Source organism: Ovis aries, chromosome 17 (genome assembly GCF_016772045.2).
Source record: "Ovis aries strain OAR_USU_Benz2616 breed Rambouillet chromosome 17, ARS-UI_Ramb_v3.0, whole genome shotgun sequence".
In the NCBI taxonomy this organism is placed as follows: domain Eukaryota; kingdom Metazoa; phylum Chordata; class Mammalia; order Artiodactyla; family Bovidae; genus Ovis; species Ovis aries.
In genome coordinates, this window is record NC_056070.1 from 4492717 (window position 1) to 4512962 (window position 20246).

The window sequence follows — 20246 nt, forward strand, 5'->3', positions numbered from 1 at the left end:
ACAGAGGAGCCTGGCAGGCCCCAGCACATCGGGTCGAAAAGAGTCAGGACACGACTGAGCAACTTTCACTTTCACATCAAAAATAGCAAAAAAAAGGGATTATCTATACAAGTAAGAAATTGGCCAAGTATTTCTCTATTGAAAGGAAACATCAAAATACAAATATTATTTTGTTGATGCCCTGTATCACCCCTGCAACCAAAGGGAAAAAAGTCAGTGATAAAGCAGAATGTTTTCTGTACAGCTCACGTATTCCCTGAGAACAGACTATATTACCATTAAACACTACTATCTGATCAGCTGTGCTGCAGGTACAGAACTCTACGCTCTCATAAAGTGGCACCCTACTTATAACACTGGGCCTACAGTCCTTGTGGTTGACTGACTCCTCTAAGCCACTCCCAACCTCCCTCCTTCCTTACCCACTTCCACTCCTAGCTCCCTCTAGAGAGGAAACCACAGTGTTTAGAGAGACACTGTTTCAGTCTACAGATTGAAGCCAAAGTCTGTTGGAGAGGTCTGAGAAAGTTTTCTTTCATATTCCTGTTAAGAGACAACATTCCTGTAACTTCCCTCTCCCCTCTGCAATACCATTCTTCAGCTATGACAAGAGCAGCTATGCTGGCCATCTCATAACCATAATGGACCCCAAAGATGCAGACAGATACCACTGAGACACTGATCAACATTAACAGATACCTACCTCTTAATGTGAGAAAGATAAACTTCCATTTATTTAAGCCACTGTTAGTCAGATATTCCATTTATTTCTAGACAAAAGCATTCTTTATCAAACATTTTTATTAAACATCGACTTACAGGCTGATAAGATGGTTTAAGAAGCTGGTTAGTTGTCTGCTGTGTTCATTCACTCATTTAAGTTTACATGATTAAATGCCTACTTAGGATTAGTATTAGGTTTGGGGGAGAGAAAATTGAAGACATGGCTTTTATCTTATGTTTGGGACACACACCTAATACAGGAGAGAGGTCTAAATATGACAGGAGCAATAACTGCTCCAGCCACGCCTGAACAAACTTCAGGGACAGCACACAGCGGAACCATGAGATTTTTTTCTTTTTGTTCTTTCAAAAGTCAAAGTCTAGGTTTACACCAGAAAAATATCAGACCAGCCAGAACCAGTCCTGCTCTGTCCTCTTCAAACGACAAATTGAAGACAGAAGACGCACGAGAGTCAAGGAGGAAAGGAAGAACGTTAGCCACCGCTGAGAGTTTCTGAGAAGGGCCCTGTTTTACCCTCTCCGGTACTGTACGCTTAGCTACCACTACAGAAAGAAGAGTGCAACTGCAGAGCCCCTGGAAAACCTGGAGGGCACAGGAATACAGACAATCTATCACTTTCGATCTAGAACCCCGGGAGGAAGCAGCCCCATGGGTACCATCCATACCACCGTGGCACAAGAGGTGCAAAGAAGCCCTTTTATCTGGAGCAGAGTGGGCCTGAGACAGCCACTAGCTGAGTAGTTTCACCGTGCACACCCCTACGTGGCCTCCATACTGCCAACAGGAGCATCTTTCTTAAATAAGGCTCTGATCATTTCACTTCCCTACTCAAAATCCTTTAGCTTCATACACAGAGCCCTTCGTTATCAGGCTTCCCTGGTGGGTCAGTGGTAAAGAATCTGTCTGCCAACGTAGGAGGTGCAAATTTGATCCCTAGGTCAGGAAGATCCCCTGGAAAAGGAAATGGGGAACCCACTCCAGTATTCTTGCTTGGGAAATCACAAGGACAGTGGATCCCAGCGAGTTTTAAGTCCATGGGGTCGCAAGAGTTGGACATGACTTAGCGACTGAACAATAACAACATTCACCCCTCACATTCAACTGAGCAGTACAAAACAACTCAAGATTTTCTCATATATTATGCAGTTCTATACATATCTATCCAGCCTTGGCATATAATAACAAGCTAAAGCACTTACTATGGATTAGTCATTGTTGTAGGCAGTTATATACAACACATTTAATTGTCACAAGCAACCTGTGAAGCAGGAAATACTAGGACCACTTAGCAGAGAAAACAGAGACACAAGACGTTCCTAGTGAGTGGAAGAAGCAGGATTTGAGTCTAGAGTCTGGGTCTAGAGTCCATCTTGTAAGCCACTGTGCTCCACTACTTTAACATGTGGGTCTCTGTGCCCAGCATGTCCTTCACCCTCAGCTCCCTTCTGGACTCACACATCTTTCCAGAACAAACCTAAACATCTCCTTCCTTAACTGTAAAGCCTTTCCTCAGCAGAACGTTCACCCTCTACCATCCTCCCCCACGCTGTACATTATCCCACCGTGTGACAGGGGTCTGTTGACCGGGGTCTCTCCTCACCAGGCAGTGAGGTCCTGGAGGACCGGAGCGACCTCACTCACCATTAGCCCTCTCAGTCACAACGCCTGCCACAGCAAGCATTCACTATACGTTTACTGAGCTGAACGAATTTCAATAGAGGTAACGCCTATTTTTATTCAAAAATATTTCAAGATGTCCACACAGCTAGAGTGGACCTATTCTTTGCCCATTCAGTTTTAGTAATAAATGATTTTATGTACTGATGGTTCCCAACTTACAATGTTTTGACTGAACGATTTTACAACTTTATGATGGTGCAAAAGCAGTCCACATTCAGTAGAAACCATATTTGGAACTTGGATTTCGGTTCTTGTCCTGGTCTAGTGACAGGCAGTACACGCTCCCCGTGACGCTGCACGCTGGACACAGGCAGTGAGCCACAGCTCCCGTTCAGCCGCGTCACCACCGAGGTACGCAACCAACACACTGACAACCACTCTGTACCCAGACAGCATTTTGTTGTTCACTTTCAGCATTCAATAAATTATATAAGATATGCAACACTTTATTATAAAAGTCTTTGTGACAGATGGTTTTGCCCAACTGTAGGCTAATGTTTAAATGTTCTGAGCCCTTAGAAGATAGGCTGGGCTAAACTATGATGCTTGGTGGGTTAGGTGTATTAAATGCATTTTTTGACCTAAAACAGCTTTAACTTCCCATGGGGTTGACAGCATAACCCCACTGTAAGAAGTAGAGGAAGATCTGTACTCATTTCTAAAAATTGGTAAAATTAAAAAAAAATTATCCTGAGAATCTCTTAGTGTCTCCCCAAACCCATACCCTGGGTCTGAAATCCAATTCAGTGTGGATTTCAAAATGAAATGCTGGTCATAAATTAAAAACCTGACCCCCCAAACTACCTTCCACTAGTAATAAATGGGTTGCAAATCAGAATTTGGATGAAGAATGAAGGAAGGTCTCAGCAGAGCAAGAAAACAAGAGAAAGAACATGAGTTCCATAGCTCTGACCCTTTAAACAAGGAGGCGTCAGTGAAAAACCGCCACACAGAGTCGCAGCAGCACCGGTGAGGCTGAGCCAGTGGGCTGCTCTCACTCAGACTACCTCACACCTTTGTTTCTGCTGACTTTCATTCACGCCCAGCCTCCAGAACCATGAGAAGCAAACTTCTGTTGTTTATAAGCTACCACATCCGTGGTATTTTGTTACAGCAGCCTGAATGGACTAAGACAAACTCCTAAAACTCCCTGGCTGGCTGCTCAGTAAAGCCTGGCTATCATCATCAAGAGCATCAGTGGCTCCCTCTGTGCCCCTCAGTAATCTCCTCCCTCCATCTACATTGAGGCAACTTTCAGCTCAGAAATCATTTCTAGGAAGTCTCCCTCAACTACATATACTTCTTTTTCATAAAAGTTAATTAACAATGTCTTTTCATTTAAAGTTAATTAACTATATAAAATATTTATCTTGCCTTACCAAGTAAATATAAATTATCTCAACACGAAACACATATTTTATCATTTTTTATATTGCTCAAAGAACTTAGTACCGCAAATATACAGAGGAGGAGCATATTGTTTCTGTAGAAGCAGTTAACGCAATCCACACGCAGTTGATAGCTTCTTTGCTATCTCAGAAAATATCTAAAGAGAAACATAAATTATAACCATGAGGCTTTTTTAGACTGCCTTTAATAGTGATCAACACATACAACCTAAAGGCAAGAGAGAAAAATGTTTCCTGATTTAATTTTCAGACTTGCAAAAAAACGCCCATTCTCAAGAGAGAAGTACATTCCTGTACTTAATTGGAATCACTGGCAGAACCAAAGCAGAACAGAATGATGGGGGTAGTGGGGGAACTAAGAGCTCCTGCTCTCTAATCTGGAAGTAATTAACAAGGAACTCAAAAGAAGTTAACATTTTATTTTGGCAATATGTTGAACAAACTGATCTTGCAGTGCAACCCTGAATTTGGAATCTGCTTCAACTCAACATTAACAGTGACTTCTATATATAAGGCCCATGACCTCTTGCAACACTTCTAATCCCTACTGCTCATTTGGCGGCAGTCAGCCACTTACCACTTTTCACTCTCCATTTCCCTCTTTCATGTGTCTGCATCCTCCCTTCAGCACAGGCTACAGGTTCTTTCTGAGCAAAGCATGTAAAGATATTGATTTCTACTTTTTTGAATTACCTCCAGTGTCTGGTAAAATGTTTTGCACATAGTAGACCCTCAAATATTTTTTCTGATTGAACAAATAAACAAGAGTATATACCCCTGGATGAGCACTAATTTAGTCAACCCTCCAGCCGCCATACACAGTGCCCATGCACACTGGCCTTTACATGTACCACTTAATCCACACAACCCTCTGAGGCAAGGATGGGCTCTCTCTCTCTCTTTTTTTTTTTTTTACAAATTTGGGAAATTTTAAGGCTTTAAAAGCTTAAGAAACTTTTCCAAGATCCTTACAACTAGTAAAAAGTTAAAACTGTGATTTCAGTCCATCTTTGATTTCTAACTACTTCTCTTCCCATTAAGCTTTACTGTTTCTCTAAAATGATAAGCTCTCTTCAGAACCATAGTTGAGGGGCATAGTATGATACTGGCATTCCTTCTCAAATTTCAGTGCAAAAATAAAGTAGGTTTAGGTCAGTGAAATGGTACTGAGTTTTTGCTTTTTTTAAAAAAGTTATTTACTGCAAATGCCAAATGCTATCAATCTCTTATGAATGACATGTCGAAATCTCACTCTGCAGCACTGAGAACAGAAGGTACAGGACCTACTACTTCTGTGGTGGCCTCCGACGTGAGCTGTGACTGCTGGAGGAAGTGTGTGAGATCAAGTTTTGATCTCCAGCTTGTAAATGGGGCATCAGGAACAGGAGTATGTCACAAAAAACACTGGATCCCAACTTTCAAACCAGCAGGGAGAGGAAAATATTGACAGAAACTAATTAGAACACCCTATCCCTTGTTGAGAATAAACAATGATATTAAGTTCACTTATTAAAAACAGACTCATTATACTAGCAAGAATCAATCTCTTGCTTACTTTTTTTGCAAAACTCCTTCACTTGCTAAATAGAATTATGCTAAATCCAGAGGCAAACAAATAAAAAGCACACATTGCTCCAGATTATCTCTGGTTTACAAAGTCAAAAAAGAAATGCTTAATTGGCACTTGCTAGGGCTAATTTCAGGCATGAGTAACTGTCTGGAAGAAGGTAAGATAACATCACCAGAAACACTAACCATAAAGAAACAAGTTGATAGATAAACTGGACTTCCCCAGAACTAAAAATATCGGCTTTTCTAAACACAGGTAAGTAAATGAGAAGACAACCAAAGACTGGGAGAAAACGTTTGGAAAGCATTTATCTGATAAAGGATTTGTAACTAGACTGTGCGAAGAATCAACCTGGGGAAATGGAAATTACAAGGTATCACTACACACTCACTAGAAGGGGTGTCATCCCAAGTATCGACGAGCATACGGAGAGACCAGAACACACACACTGCTGGGAGGAACGAAGACACTTCGGAACACCATCTGGCAACCTCTTAGAAAGCTAACCAGACTCCTACCGTATGATCCAGGCATTCTGTTCCTAGGTATTTACCCAATATAAATGAAAACATATGTCCATACAAAAACACATACATAGTCATAGAAGCTTTATTTCTAATAACTTGAAACTAAAACAAAGCCCCTAATGTCCATCAACAGGTAAACAACTGCTGCACATCTACACAACGAAATGCCACTGAGCAATACAAATGTATGCGTGATATATGCAGCAACATGGATACATCTTAGTTCTGCTGAGGAAGGGAAGGCAGGAAGACTACCGCATGATTCACTGATATAAAACTCTAGGAAAGATAAAGTGAAAGTGAAAGTGGAGTCGCTCAGTTGTGTCCAACTCTTTGAGACCCCATGGACTGCAGTCTACCAGGCTCCTCCATGCATGGGATTCTCCAGGCAAGAGTACTGGAGTGGGCTGCCATTTCCTTCTCCAGGAGATCTTCCCAATCCAGGGATCGAACCTGGGTCTCCCACATTGCAGGCAGACGCTTTACCATCTGAGCCACCAGGGAAGCTAGGAAATGTAAACTAACGTATAACGACAGAAAGTAAATCAGCAGTTGCCTGAGGAACGGGGCAAGGGAAGCAGTGTGTGTCAGGGATTGGGGCTAGGCAGGAGAGAATGGGAACGAATAAATTCTAGGGGTGATGGGTACTCTCTTTAGCTTGATTATGGTGATGGTTCCACGGATGTACACGTATGTCAACACTTAACAGTTTATAAACTTTAAATATGGTTTTGGTATGTCAATTATTCCTCAATAAAGCTATTTAAAAAATAAAAATAAAAAGATTTATACATTTGAGAAGTTAGAACAATGAAAAATTTGTGGTCTGTATCCTTTAAGATGGTCCCAGTGATCCTTGTCTCTTGGTATTTATGCCCATGTATAATCTCTCCCTCAGTGTGAACTGAATTTAATGATCTGTTTCTAGGGAACAAAATGAGGCAGAGGTGAGTCACTTCCAAGATTAAGTTACAACCACCCCTGTGGCTTCTGTCTCGGACTCTCCACGCACATCTGCCGTGAGGGAAGGCTGCTGCGACACCGTGGGCTGTCCTATGGAGAAACCACGATTCGAGGAGGGAGGGAGGTGCTAAACACTACCAAGGAATCCAGGCCACCAGCCCAACAGACTTCCAGGAACTGAAGATCTCAGCCCAACGGCCAGCAAGGAACTAAATCCAATAGCCGCTAAGACTGAGTTCAGAAGTAAATCTCCCAGATGTGCCTTCTGATGAGAACAGAGCCCTGGCCAAGTCTGATCACAGCCTCATGCGAGACTTTTTTTTTAATATGTATTTATTTGGCTTTGCCAGGCCTCAGCTCTGGCACACATGACCTCTGCTGCATCACTCGGATCTTTCTGGCAGTGCACTGACTCTCTTGTGGCACAGGCTTGGTTGCTCCACAGCGTGTGGGACCTTCCCAGACCAGGGACTAAACCTGTGTCCCCTGCACTGGAAGACAGATGCTTAACCACTGGACCACCAGGGAAGCCCCCTCACATGAGCTTTGAGTCTAACTAAACCACGCCTGGATTCCTGACCCACAGAAATGGTGAGACACTAATGTTTGTTTCTTTAAGTCATGAAGTTTTGGAGCATGCAGTTCTGTTCCACAGCAATAGGTAATATAAGAGCTAAGTCACATTTAAATTAAAAAAAAAAATTTAAAGCAAATTTATCCACCTAGAATACATCCTTTTAGAATACAAAGAGAGTATTTGACTAAAACTAGATGAACCAACTTAATTTTCTTATGCAACGTGAAATCCAGAGGTGAGGCAGTCCAAGGCTCGTGCAGCGTGTCAAAATGCCACCGGGGACCCGAGCCCTGTCAACTCAGGCCCGGCCATTCCTAGGAACATTGGCACAGTATGATCTCAGGGCCATATCGTGGAAAAGAGGAAGGAAGGGCTCTGCCTTTACCATAAAAGTGAACATTCTCCCAGAAACCGCACAGCCTCTCTTCCCTTACATCTCATTCATCAAATCTCCCACTGCCATTCACAGATGCAAGGGAATCTGGGAAGATTAAGGGTTTTCACTCCTTCAACATAGTAATGTGTTCTTAGTAATGGAAAAGGGGACAATATTTATTGGACAACCAGAAATAGTTGCCAAAGCTGTACATTTTATTTATGGTAAGACCAAAAATACTACAGGAGTTTAGAGAAGGGCAAGAACACAGTAAGCTAAGGGAGCTTGAGAAAGCTTCTGAGAAGAGACATTTAGAACTAAGTAGAAAGGAAAGACGAGGGAATTTTCAAAGGGGATAACAAGAACAAAAAAACACGAAGACAGGAAAATGTAATTAGGCCTAAAAAGAAATCACCTTATATAAAGTTTTAATTGCATAAGTTAAAAAAACTGCTGAGTGCTGAATACGTATGTTATTTCCTAGCAAGGAAAAAATGTAGCATCATAAACAAGGTCTCACTGTGTAATAAACTGTAAGGGAAAAGAATCTGAAAAAGAATAAACACACACACACACACACACATAAACCTGAGGTTATCTTCTGAGGTCAGCAATGCCAAGTTGGGTGCAATGTTTGAAGCAGCAGTATCCTCACCAGAAAGGCTTCATGGTATGTCCTGGTAGGAGTTTGGCTGTGTACCTTCCCTCAGTTCCTGCCTACTTTTAGAACTGTGTCCATCCTTCCCAGTGATTCTGCAAGTCCATCTTACATCTTTTAATAAATGTATTTTCTGCTAATGTCAACCAGAGCTAGTTTTTGTTGCTTGTAATTAAGAACACTGACTTTATGGTTCCCCATAAAGTTGAACACAGGAGCATCATTTTAAAAAGTGGTGTTTCAGGAGGATTTTCCTGTGAATAAACACAATCTCCCACAACCTTCAGAGAGAAATTAATTTACTACTGTTAATTAGCTTTTCCTGTTACTGTTACCTTCCAGAAAATCAGGACTCTTCCTCCCTTCCCAAAAAAAGTCCACAGTACTTTCCCTAAAATTTCACCCTTTGCCTATATAGTAGAGTCCCCTTTTATCTGTGGTTTCAGTTTCCACGGTTTCGGTTACCTGTGGTCAAGTATAGTGCGAAAATATCAGATGGAAAATTCCAGAAATAAACAGTTCAGGAGTCTTAAATTGTGTGCTATTCTGAGTAGCGTGATGAAACCTTGCCCCGTCCTGCTCCATCCCACATGGGACATGAGTCACTCCTCTGTGCAGCGTATCCTGCCTGTTACTCACTTAGCAGTCATGCTGGCTATGGGGTTACTGTCATGGTATCACAGACCCTGTGCTCACGTGACTGTTATTCTACTTGATAATGGCTCTGAAGCACAAGAGTGCTGATGCACGCAACTCAGATATGCTCAAGAGAAGCTGCAAAGAGCTCCCTTTAAGTGAAAAGGAGAAAGTTCTTAATAAGGAAAGAAAAAAATCGTATGCTGAGCTTGCAAAGACCTCTCTCCCTGACACTGTGAAGAAGGCGAAAGAAATTTGGGCTAGTTCTGCTGTTGCACCTCAAACTGCAAAAGATACAGCCCCAGGGCATGACAAGGGCTTCATGGAGATGGAAAGGGCACTAAATGTGCACAATAAGATGTTTGGAGAGAGAGACCACATTCACATTGTTATTGCTATAGCTGTTCCATTTCACGACCAGTTGTTGTTCATATCTTACTGTGCCTAATTTCTAAGTTAAACTGCATCACAGGCATGTATACATAAGAAAAAACGTAGCATGTACAGGAGTCAGGACTTTCCATGGTTTCAGGCATCCACTGGGGGTCTTGGCATGTATTGCCTCAGATAAGGGGGGGACCACTGCATCCCAAGTTCTACGTGATAATTCATGCCATCAGTCTTATAAAGGATACAAAATAGCTCATCAAAATGTGATGGAATCTTGAACTATACTCTTGGAAACAACCAAGAGCTCCTTTAATAGCTGAATGAGTAAACAAACTGTGGTACGTACAATGGGATGGAATATTATTCATCAGTCAAAAGAAATGAGCTACCAAGCCACCAAGACATGGAGGAAACTTAAAATGCACACTACTAAGTGAAAAAAGCCGGTCTTCTTTCTTCTGAAAAGCCTGTAGAGTATAATGATTCCAACCAGATGCCATTCTGGAAAAAGCAAAACTTTAGAGACCTTAAAAATACCAGTTGCTGCTCAGGGCTAGAGGAGAGAAAAGGATGGAGGACTAAGTAAAGCAAAGGGGCTTTTTAGGGCCGTGAACTACGCTGCATGATGCCGTTATGTTGGATACATGACGTCTGTAGGTTTGTCAAAACTCAGAATGCACAACACAAAGAATGAACCTCTAATGTAAACTAGGGACTTTAGGGAATAATAAGGTATCACCACTGGCCAACTGTGACCGCTGTATCACACCAATACTGGATGTGACTAGCAAGGGAAGCTGCGTATTTGGTTGCAGGGTCATGGGTGTATTTGGGAACTCTCTGTACCCACCCATAAATTTTTCTGTAAACCTAAAAAGAACTGAAATAGTAGAAAACAATATCATGGCATGTGAGATGAGAGTTAGAACATTCTAAGGTCTTTGCTCCCCTTGGAAAAAATGAGATTTTTATTATCTTTAGACTGTGAGTCAAATAATGCATGTTAAAAATTTAACAGAAACCACTAAATAGGAAGAGGATTAAATACAACAAATTTCTTTCTTAAAAAACAAATCTATTATTTTAAATTGTGGTGGCCTACCTGAGAATCCAGAACCTCCAACTTACGTTTCCTGGCGTGAAGAGCTTTACTTGGAAAAGCCCAATAATAATTAGATGTTCCAATTCTCTCACAGTCAACCATACCATCATCAACCAAGCTTTGAAGGACTTCTTTTACTGACATAGCAGCTAAGAGAGATAAATTTTAAAGACTTCATATTAAGACACATCATATATCAAGTTAAAGGCTAATAACTGGGGAAACACTTGCAATAAATATTATAGATTGAGTTAATAAGTTAATAAATAAGGAGCTTTTAAAAATAATTACAAAAAAGGCAAACACTCCAAGAGAAAAACAAAATACATCAATAGGCATCTATAAAACATGCATGGGCAATACACAAGAAAAGTGGTCAAACCATCTAATAATTGAAGAAATGTAAAATAAAGCATGAGATAGGATTTTTTGACTACTTAAAACACTAAAAATTATAATAAAGGATACAGAGATGTAAGTACTCCTCAACATGGTAGAAAAATGTAGCAAGAACAGATTTATGAATAACTCTTACATAGAAATTCCACTTTCACAAATTTAGCTAAAGAAAATAATGCTTAAGGATGCTTGTTAAATCACTGTTTTTCATAGCAAAACCCTGGAAATTAGTACAATAATTGGACTCTTAAAAGAATATTCTGGATAAATATGCTATGCATTCATTAAATTTACTTTATAAAATATTTAGTGGCTTGGATATATGTACATCCAAAACGTACTGTATAGAAAACTAGGTTAGAAGACAGTGTTCAGTAATGTGACAGTAGAGATGCAGAATGTAAGGTTAAGAGGGAAATTTTTATCTCCTTCTTTTTGCTCATTTTTCTTATTTTTTTCCAATAATAAACATGCATTACCTTATTTGCTAAGGAAACTAAAACTACTATAAAAAATTAAGCAATAAAGAAAGAAAGAAACTAGATGTTATAGTCGGGGGTAAGACTGAAAATCAGAAAAGAGTTTTAAAAATACCACGTAAAAATACAGTCATATTTCACAAATGTTTGAAATTCATAGACAATTCTTACCTTTTTTTTTTTTAAGTGTTTATTTGGCTGCATTTGTTGGGCTGGTCATGTGGGTGCCCCTAGGCATGTAGGACCTTACTTCCCCAACCAGGGATTGAACCCTAGTCCCCTACATTGCAAGGCAGATTCTTAACCACTGAATCACCAGGGAAGTCTCCATTCTTACTTTTTATTAATAGAACTATACCAAGAAATTATCCATAGAGTCCGTTTTAATTTTCCCTAGAGCAGACCCTTAAATTTAATAAAATCCATTAAAAACTTAAAAGATTTAATAAAAAAATAAAATCTCCACCAAATGCAAAACATTCAACCTCATTTATTAAAAAAATACAAACTGAAATGTCAAAGACTTCTAGAAATGATAACAGTTCTGAGAAATGAATTTGAGCATAATAGCCTTTCCTGAAGGCAATTTAAGAATCCATTTAAAAAGCCTGAAACGATACAAGTCTCTTTTTCTACTCTATTTCTAGGGACATTTCCTAATGAAGTAATGTGTGGAAAAAAGTTTTCGGCAAGGGGAAAGGAAGAGCACAGAGGATTTTTAGGGAAGGGAAAATACTCTATGTGATATCATAATGGTGGTTCCGTGTGTACAAACCCACAGAAGTGCGCCACACTAAGAGTGACTACTAATGTGAACTACGGATTCAGTGTGGTTGTGACGTGTCTGTGCAGGCTCATCAACTGTAACAAATGTATGATGGTGAGTGGTGTTGATAACAGGGGAAGCTATGCATGTGTGGGGGGCAGGAAGTACATGAGAAACACTGTACCTTCCTCTCAGTTTTGCTGTGAACCTAAAAATACTCTAAAAAATAAGTCATTTAGAAAAAAAATTAAGAATGGCATGCTAATTACCTTAACATTAGCAAGAAAATTTGGGAACACATCGAGATGGTCAACAATAGCTAATGGGCTAAGCAAATTATGGCACAATGGGTGGTCACAGAAAAAGCATTAGGAAATGCAGGTGATATGAATCATTTTTTTAAAGCAAATGACATAGGTAGACGATACAACGTTATATGAAAAAACACATGAACACAAAACGGTATTTGCAGCATGGCTTCCCCTCAGAGAAATGGACAGATACATAACACAAACACAGATACACAGACGCTCAGAATAAGACAGCATAATATACCATGTTACCATTCATACAATGGAATCTTACCCAGCCATTAGAAAATGAAATGATGCCCTTGCAGCGACATGGATGGACCTAGAGACTGTTACACTGAGTGAAGTGAGTCAGACAGAAGGAGAAGCATCGTATGACACCCCTTACACAAATGAACTTACAAAACAGAGAGATATAGAGGCAGAGAGCGAACTGACGCTGGCCGCTACACACTGTTCCATTCAAAACAGACGGTCAGCAGGAGCCCACTGCAGAGCACGCGGAACCCTGCCCAGGGTTATGAGGCAGCCTGGAGGGGCAGGGGGTCTGCGGGAGAGCAGGCACATGTATGTAGGTATGGCTGAGTCCCTCTGCTGTCCACCTGAAACTACCACCACCTGCTAACTGGCTATACGCCAACACAGAAAGAAAAGCTTAAAAAAAGGGGTAATCTCAGTAGAGGGATTGGGAACAACGTTATTTTCATTATATTCTTTATATAACTTCCAAATCTGTTAAACACGTATAGCTTATACAATCAGAAAGTAAGGTTTAAAAAAAATATACATCATATATAATGGGTTAAGAGTGACTCCTCAAAAGATAAACCCCAGAACCTCTGAATGCAACCTTAATTTGGAAAAGAGTCCATACAGATGTAATTAAGGATCCCAAGATAAAATCATCCTGGATTTAGGGTGGGTCCCAAGAGACACATGTCCTTATAAGACACAGAAGGGGAGAGAAGAAGGGGGAGGCCATGTGAAGGCAGAGGCAGGGATTAGAACGATGCGTCTCTAAGCCAAGCACTGCTGGTAACTACCAGAAGCCAAGAGAGAAGCATGAAGCGGAAACTCCCTCTGAGCCTCCAGAAGGAACCAACCCCGCTGACACCTCTGCTTCAGATTTCTGGCCTCCAGGACTATGAGAGGATAAAAGCTCCATTGTGCTAAGCCACCAAGTTACGGTAATTTGTCACAGCAGCTTCAGAACACCGACACAGCAGGTAAATCCCTTTAACAAATACCAGAACACACATGAACAGTTTTACTTCTTTTGAAGTAAATTATACACATAAACGGGCTTATGTGTAACGGTGTGTATGTATACGTGTGTGTGTGCGTACAGGCATGCATGTATATTCCACCTTAGTTTTCCTAGAGCAGATACTCTGAACACAAGAATCACGGTCATGGCCCAGAAACATTATATAAGGACTTAGCAAACCTTCTTCATCTCTAGAAATTTATGCTTCCATGAAGTGAAAGATTCGCAGGAAAGATGACCGGTATCCATCAAAACATTCTGGCACATCTTTGATACTTACTAATGCCTTTTTCCTTGGGAGCAATCTTCTCCATGTCTTTTAGTTGAAATACATCTTTCTGTTTAAAAGAATTAAAAAAACAATGGAAAACATTTATTTTCTACTATATATTTATATTCACATTTATATTTATATAAATATATATTTATATTTATATAATTATTAATTATATTTATATAATTATGTTTGTAAAATGTTGTATTAGAAAACTATGCCTGGAAAGGAACAGTGTAATAGAATCAAGAATTATAGAGCTAGAAGAAATTATAATTATCTTGTTCAATACCTTCAAGAGAACTTAAAACGGACAGATTTTGCATGAACATACAATTCCTTAAAGTAACTGGAGGGCAGAACATAAAGAACATCTTCCCAATGAAGTGTAAAATCTAGTTATGATGAATCATTTGTTAGCATGAGATAGCTGGCTTCTCTGACACTCTGAGTTACAGAAAACACAAATAGTCTTTGCTTAGTATAGACCATTCATCGCAGCTTTAGCAGCTCTAACCAAGACAGACAGCTGTCAAGGTTTGTTTACATTCAAGGTTTCATGGAAGAGCTACCCCTAAATAAGAAAATCGTGCAAATTATGGCTGCCTATCAATCATTAACCTATGCATGCTACATGTCCACCACATGCAAAGCAAACATTGCGGGGAAGATATACACACAGAACACTCAATCTGACGGCTGGAAAAACAAGTCCATGCAGAATGCTCCTTTCTTCCTATAACAAGCTTTGGTTGAACTGCTCAAAAGAGCTTGGATAATACAAGTGAAACATCTGAAAAGACTGAAGTATTCAGTAATTAGAATTATTGTGATTATTGTTATGGAAGTCTGGGATCTATTTCTCCCAGTATAAACTTGAAATGATAACTTCAATAGGATAGAAATCAGGCATCATAAATTTAAAACTTATGCTCATTCAAGGGCCCTATAAGAAACTGAAAAGATGAGAAGAAAATATTCACAAAACATACCTAACAAAAGGACAGTACCCCAGAAATACAACCGCCGCAAAAAAGATGGACCGACAGATGAATGAAGGAATGGACAGAGGAATATATATGATAAAGCAAGTGGAGCAAAAGAGAACAGTACCCCAGAAATACAATCCCCGCAAAAAAGATGAGCTGATAGGTGGATGAAGGAATGGACAGATGGATATATATGATAAAGCAAGTGGAGTATAAAATGTTAATGGTGGAATCTAGAGTGGGCATACAGGTATCCACTGTGAAATTCTTTCATCTTCAATTATAAAATGTTGGACAAAGTAACTTCATCTCAGTACACTTAAGATTTAGTAAATTCAAGAAAATACTAAGTCATTGGCCCTATTAATAGGGCCAATTAATAGATTGGCCCCAATAGGGCCTATTAATAGATTGTGAAACAGAATTTTGCACACCTGGGATCAACTATTAAAGAAAGTTCTGTAGCATCTCAGAGAACATGCAATAACTTTAGGCCGTTTATGCATTAAAAAAATCAATTAATCAAACCTATTTGCAAATACCTTAGATTCTCTGGAAGAAGAACATGAATGTATTGACACATGTGTCTACATGTGGTCATCAAGGAACAGCCCCAGACATACCAACTGCCCCACTGGGGTTGCTGTGTAAATAAACAGGCTTGCAAAGAACTGGCCTCAGAACTGAAGTGTGGTCATTTAAGAGAACAAAGAAAATGGTCCCAAGCAAATATTGGTTCTCCCCTACATTAAACAGAGATAATAAAGAGAAGAACACAATGGTTCTAACTTTCAAAATCAAAACTATGAATAAAGATACCACTGAAGACACACAGTTATACTACTAAATTAACTTTTAACTAAGCACTTATGCCTAGGCATCGTAATATTTTATAGATTATTTCATTTAATCCTTATACCAACTCTGTGAAGCAGGGAAAGTGAAAGTGAAAAGGGAAGTCGCTCAGTCGTGTCCGACTCTTTGCGACCCCATGGACTGTAGCCCACCAGGCTCCTCCGTCCATGGGATTCTCCAGGCAAGAGTGCTGGAGTGGACTGCCATTTCCTTCTCCAGGGGAACTTCCCGACCCAGGAATCGAACCCGGATCTCCTGCATTGCAGGCAGACGCTTTACCGTCTGAGCCACCAGGGAAGCCCATGTTTACATAAACACACATAGACATGACCAAAACCACAAGAGAAATTTTTATTAATCTAACCTTAGATTTACTTTAAAAAACCTACTCTAATTATTTTACCTTTTACCCATTATAGGAATAAAGCACTATATACGCAAATAACTAGATGGCTGCATTGATAACTCCTTGTAAAAGGAAATAAGAATGTCATTGGATTTACCACAAATGGTAGGCCTTTCTGATATTATTCCTATAGAAAAACATACCACATTTTAAAAAATCCTACATTATAGCTATCATCATTATTTGCATCTACCATAATTATTCCTACCATTATTTAACTGACTTATATGTGTGACATTAACTGATGCAAGCTTCCACAACAAGTCAGGGATAGGGTCAAGAACTCTACATCTGAGTCAGGTACAATCCAGGAAGAAATCACTATGGTGAGCCTGATATTAAAGACTAAAGTTTTCTGGCAAGAACGTGAAAAATGAAATAGTATGGCATCATATTTAGTCTTTCAGAGCCTCAAGGTAATATTTTATACTGGATATTACCCAGCAGTATTTGAAAATCTGCAGATTATACTATCTTTCAATTAAGTTGCCAATATAATGCTATCAAGTGAGGCAGAGTGTGTGCATACGTATTAATATGTATGTGTATGGAGGCATCCTTATACACATATGGAGAAACCGTAACACAAATAAATGATCACCAGCCGACTTGGAAACTGAATAAAGGAGTCTGGCGACACACTCCACACAGAAGCAGACCGAACGTGATGTCCACGTGTGTGCCCGTGTGCCCACTCACGCCCAGCTCTTTCTGACCCTATGGACTGTAGCCCACCAGGCTCCCCTGCCCGGGGGGCCTCCCAGGCAAGAATACTGGAGTGGGCTGCCACTTCCTCCTCCAGGGATCTTCCTGAGCCAGGGATTGAACCTGGGACTCCTGTATTAGCAGGTGATTTCTTTACCGCTGAGCCATCTGGGAGGCCCCTGCTATCCACACTGAGGTGGAAATCCCAGGGCCACTGCAGTGTTAAACTATAAAAACAGTATGTTCTTCTCTATTTTGTTCAGTAATGCATCTAGAACCACGCCTGGAAATTCATAGATGCTTATTTGCTGAATGGATTAATTAATCCACGTTTCTGACTTTGATACCTGACCATGGAAAGGGGACAACAAGATCAGCCTTTCAGAGACAGAAAAGCATCAGTGTCCTCCTTAAGGGAAGGCCGTTACTGCCTTATTTATCCTTGTTACATTAGCATCACACGGAAGAGGTACATGCCTAATACACATTAGCAGAATTAAAATTAATTCAGCGGTGTATTCTGTGGAAAACTGAGAAAATAGAAAAAGCGGCTGACGTGCTCCTTCCTCATTCAAGGTATCCACTCTGCTAGTATGAGTCGCATTTAATCACTGAAGAAAAATAATATATAAGCTCTGAACTATCATCACGCTATATGGAGCTGCCCATAACTGGGTTAATAAAATAACAATAAACTAATTTATATATTAATTTAAATATGAATGTAGTCAAGAGACTTAAGGCTTAGGTTACTTCGACATTTCAAAGAACACTCCATTTTTTAGATGTGGATGATAGCTGTAAAACTCAAAGGTGTATAGTGAGCACCACAATTTTGGAGAAAGCTGTGCTCCTGACTGAAACCTTCTGAAGTTTAGAAGGGTAATACGGGACACATACAGGGTACGGCAGAACACTGCCAGTATATCACATATGAACATTTCTGCAGCAAAATATACAAATATTCAGATAAACAGTAAATGTGACTGTCTTATGTTAGTCAGGATTAGGTTTGGCTAGCTTGTTAAAGCACTTTTTAGTTTTCAGGGCTTACTAGGCTCTTTTCTGTAGACAAGGGAATGTAGATTTATTTCATACTTGTTAACCCAGCCAGAAGCTTCTTTACAAGTGTATCTGTAGCATATTTTTTGCCTGTCTCCCATACTCCAAGTCTCAAGTTAGTTTCTGTAAAATACCAATCTACAAGTTTAAATAGGCTAGACCTATGATGTTAAAATTACTGAACTATTTGTACAGCTTGTTATCAACAAAAGGGGGTAACAATTCATGGCAGTTATTTCTATGCTATAATTGTAGATTTACAAATCACGTTATAATTTTCTTTGCATCAATATTTGACAACTGAGGCACAACATACTTTGACATCATTTGATGACAAAAACATCTATAAAGCACTGTTATCAGTAATTAGACATTAAGGTCATCATAAATTGTGGGAAAAAAATATCAATTGTGTGTTTTAAAATCTAGGATTATATGGCAAAAGGTAACCCTTGGAACCATTCCCTCAATAAATCCTTGCCCAGGTCAGTAGTACACCACAGTGTTTAATGATGCTGTAGCTAGACACTCAGGTTAGAATCTTAGCTCCATCATTTACTAGCTCTAGGGCAAATGAACTAAACTTCCTACACCTCTGGACTCTATATCTATAAAATAGGGACAATATAACGCAATGCAAATTGGAAGTGGTCAAACAAGAGATGGCAAGGGTGAACATCGACATTCTAGGAATCAGTGAACTAAAATGGACTGGAATGGGTGAATTTAACTCAGATGACCATTATATCTACTACTGCGGGCAGGAATCCCTCAGAAGAAATGGAGTAGCTATCGTGGTCAACAAGAGTCCGAAATGCAGTACTTGGATGCAATCTCAAAACGACAGAATGATCTCTGTTCGTCTCCAAGGCAAACCATTCAATATCACAGTTATCCAAGTCTATGCCCCAACCAGTAACACTGGAGAAGTTGAACGGTTTTATGAAGTTGAACGGTTTTATGAAGACCTACAAGATCTTTTAGAAATAATACCCAAAAAAGATGTCCTTCTCATTACAGGGGACTGGAATGCAAAAGTAGGAAGTCAAGAAACACCTGGAGTAACAGGCAAATTTGGCCTTGGAATGCAGAATGAAGCAGGGCAAAGACTAATAGAGTTTTGCCAAGAAAATGCACTGGTCATAGCAAACACCCTCTTCCAACAACACAAGAGAAGACTCTACACATGGACATCACCAGATGGTCAACACCGAAATCAGATTGATTATATTCTTTGCAGCCAAAGATGGAGAAGCTCTATACAGTCAACAAAAACAAGACCAGGAGCTGACTGTGGCTCAGATCATGAACTCCTTATTGCCAAATTCAGACTGAAATTGAAGAAAGTAGGGAAAATCGCTAGACCATTCAGGTATGACCTAAATCAAATCCCTTACGATTATACAGTGGAAGGGAGAAATAGATTTAAGGGTCTAGATCTGATGGATAGAGTGCCTTATGAACTATGGAATGAGGTTCGTGGCATTGTACAGGAGACAGGGATCAAGACCATCCCCATGGAAAAGAAATGCAAAAAAGTAAAATGGCTGTCTGGGGAGGCCTTACAAATAGCTGTGAAAAGAAGAGAGGCAAAAAGCAAAGGAGAAAAGGAAAGATATAAGCATCTGAATGCAGAGTTTCAAAGAATAGCAAGAAGAGATAAGAAAGCCTTCTTCAGCGATCAATGCAAAGAAATAGAGGAAAACAACAGAATGGGAAAGACTAGAGATCTCTTCAAGAAAATTAGAGATACCAAGGGAACATTTCATGCAAAGATGGGCTTGATAAAGGACAGAAATGGTCTGGACCTAACAGAAGCAGAAGATATTAAGAAGAGGTGGCAAGAATACACGGAAGAACTGTACAAAAAAGATCTTCACGACCCAGATAATCATGATGATGTGATCACTAATCTAGAGCCAGACATCTTGGAATGTGAAGTCAAGTGGGCCTTAGAGAGCTGTTTCAAATCCTGAAAGATGATGCTGTGAAAGTGCTGCCCTCAATATGCCAGCAAGTTTGGAAAACTCAGCAGGTCAGTTTTCATTCCAATTCCAAAGAAAGGCAATGCCAAAGAATGCTCAAACTACCGCACAATTG

General features: G+C 39.8%; 1 protein-coding gene across 4 annotated transcripts in view; it reads right to left on the reverse strand.

Annotated features, from left to right (window-relative positions):
- MND1 (meiotic nuclear divisions 1) overlaps positions 1-20246 on the reverse strand; it is an 86102-nt gene that overhangs the window by 52551 nt on the left and 13305 nt on the right. For all 4 annotated transcript variants that reach the window (XM_060400932.1, XM_042234258.2, XM_042234260.2 and 1 more), the window contains 2 exons: positions 14136-14193; positions 10634-10782 (listed from right to left, as the gene is read on the reverse strand). In XM_060400932.1, the coding sequence (XP_060256915.1) occupies positions 10634-10782; positions 14136-14193 (207 nt within the window). The remainder of the gene's footprint in view (positions 1-10633; positions 10783-14135; positions 14194-20246) is intronic.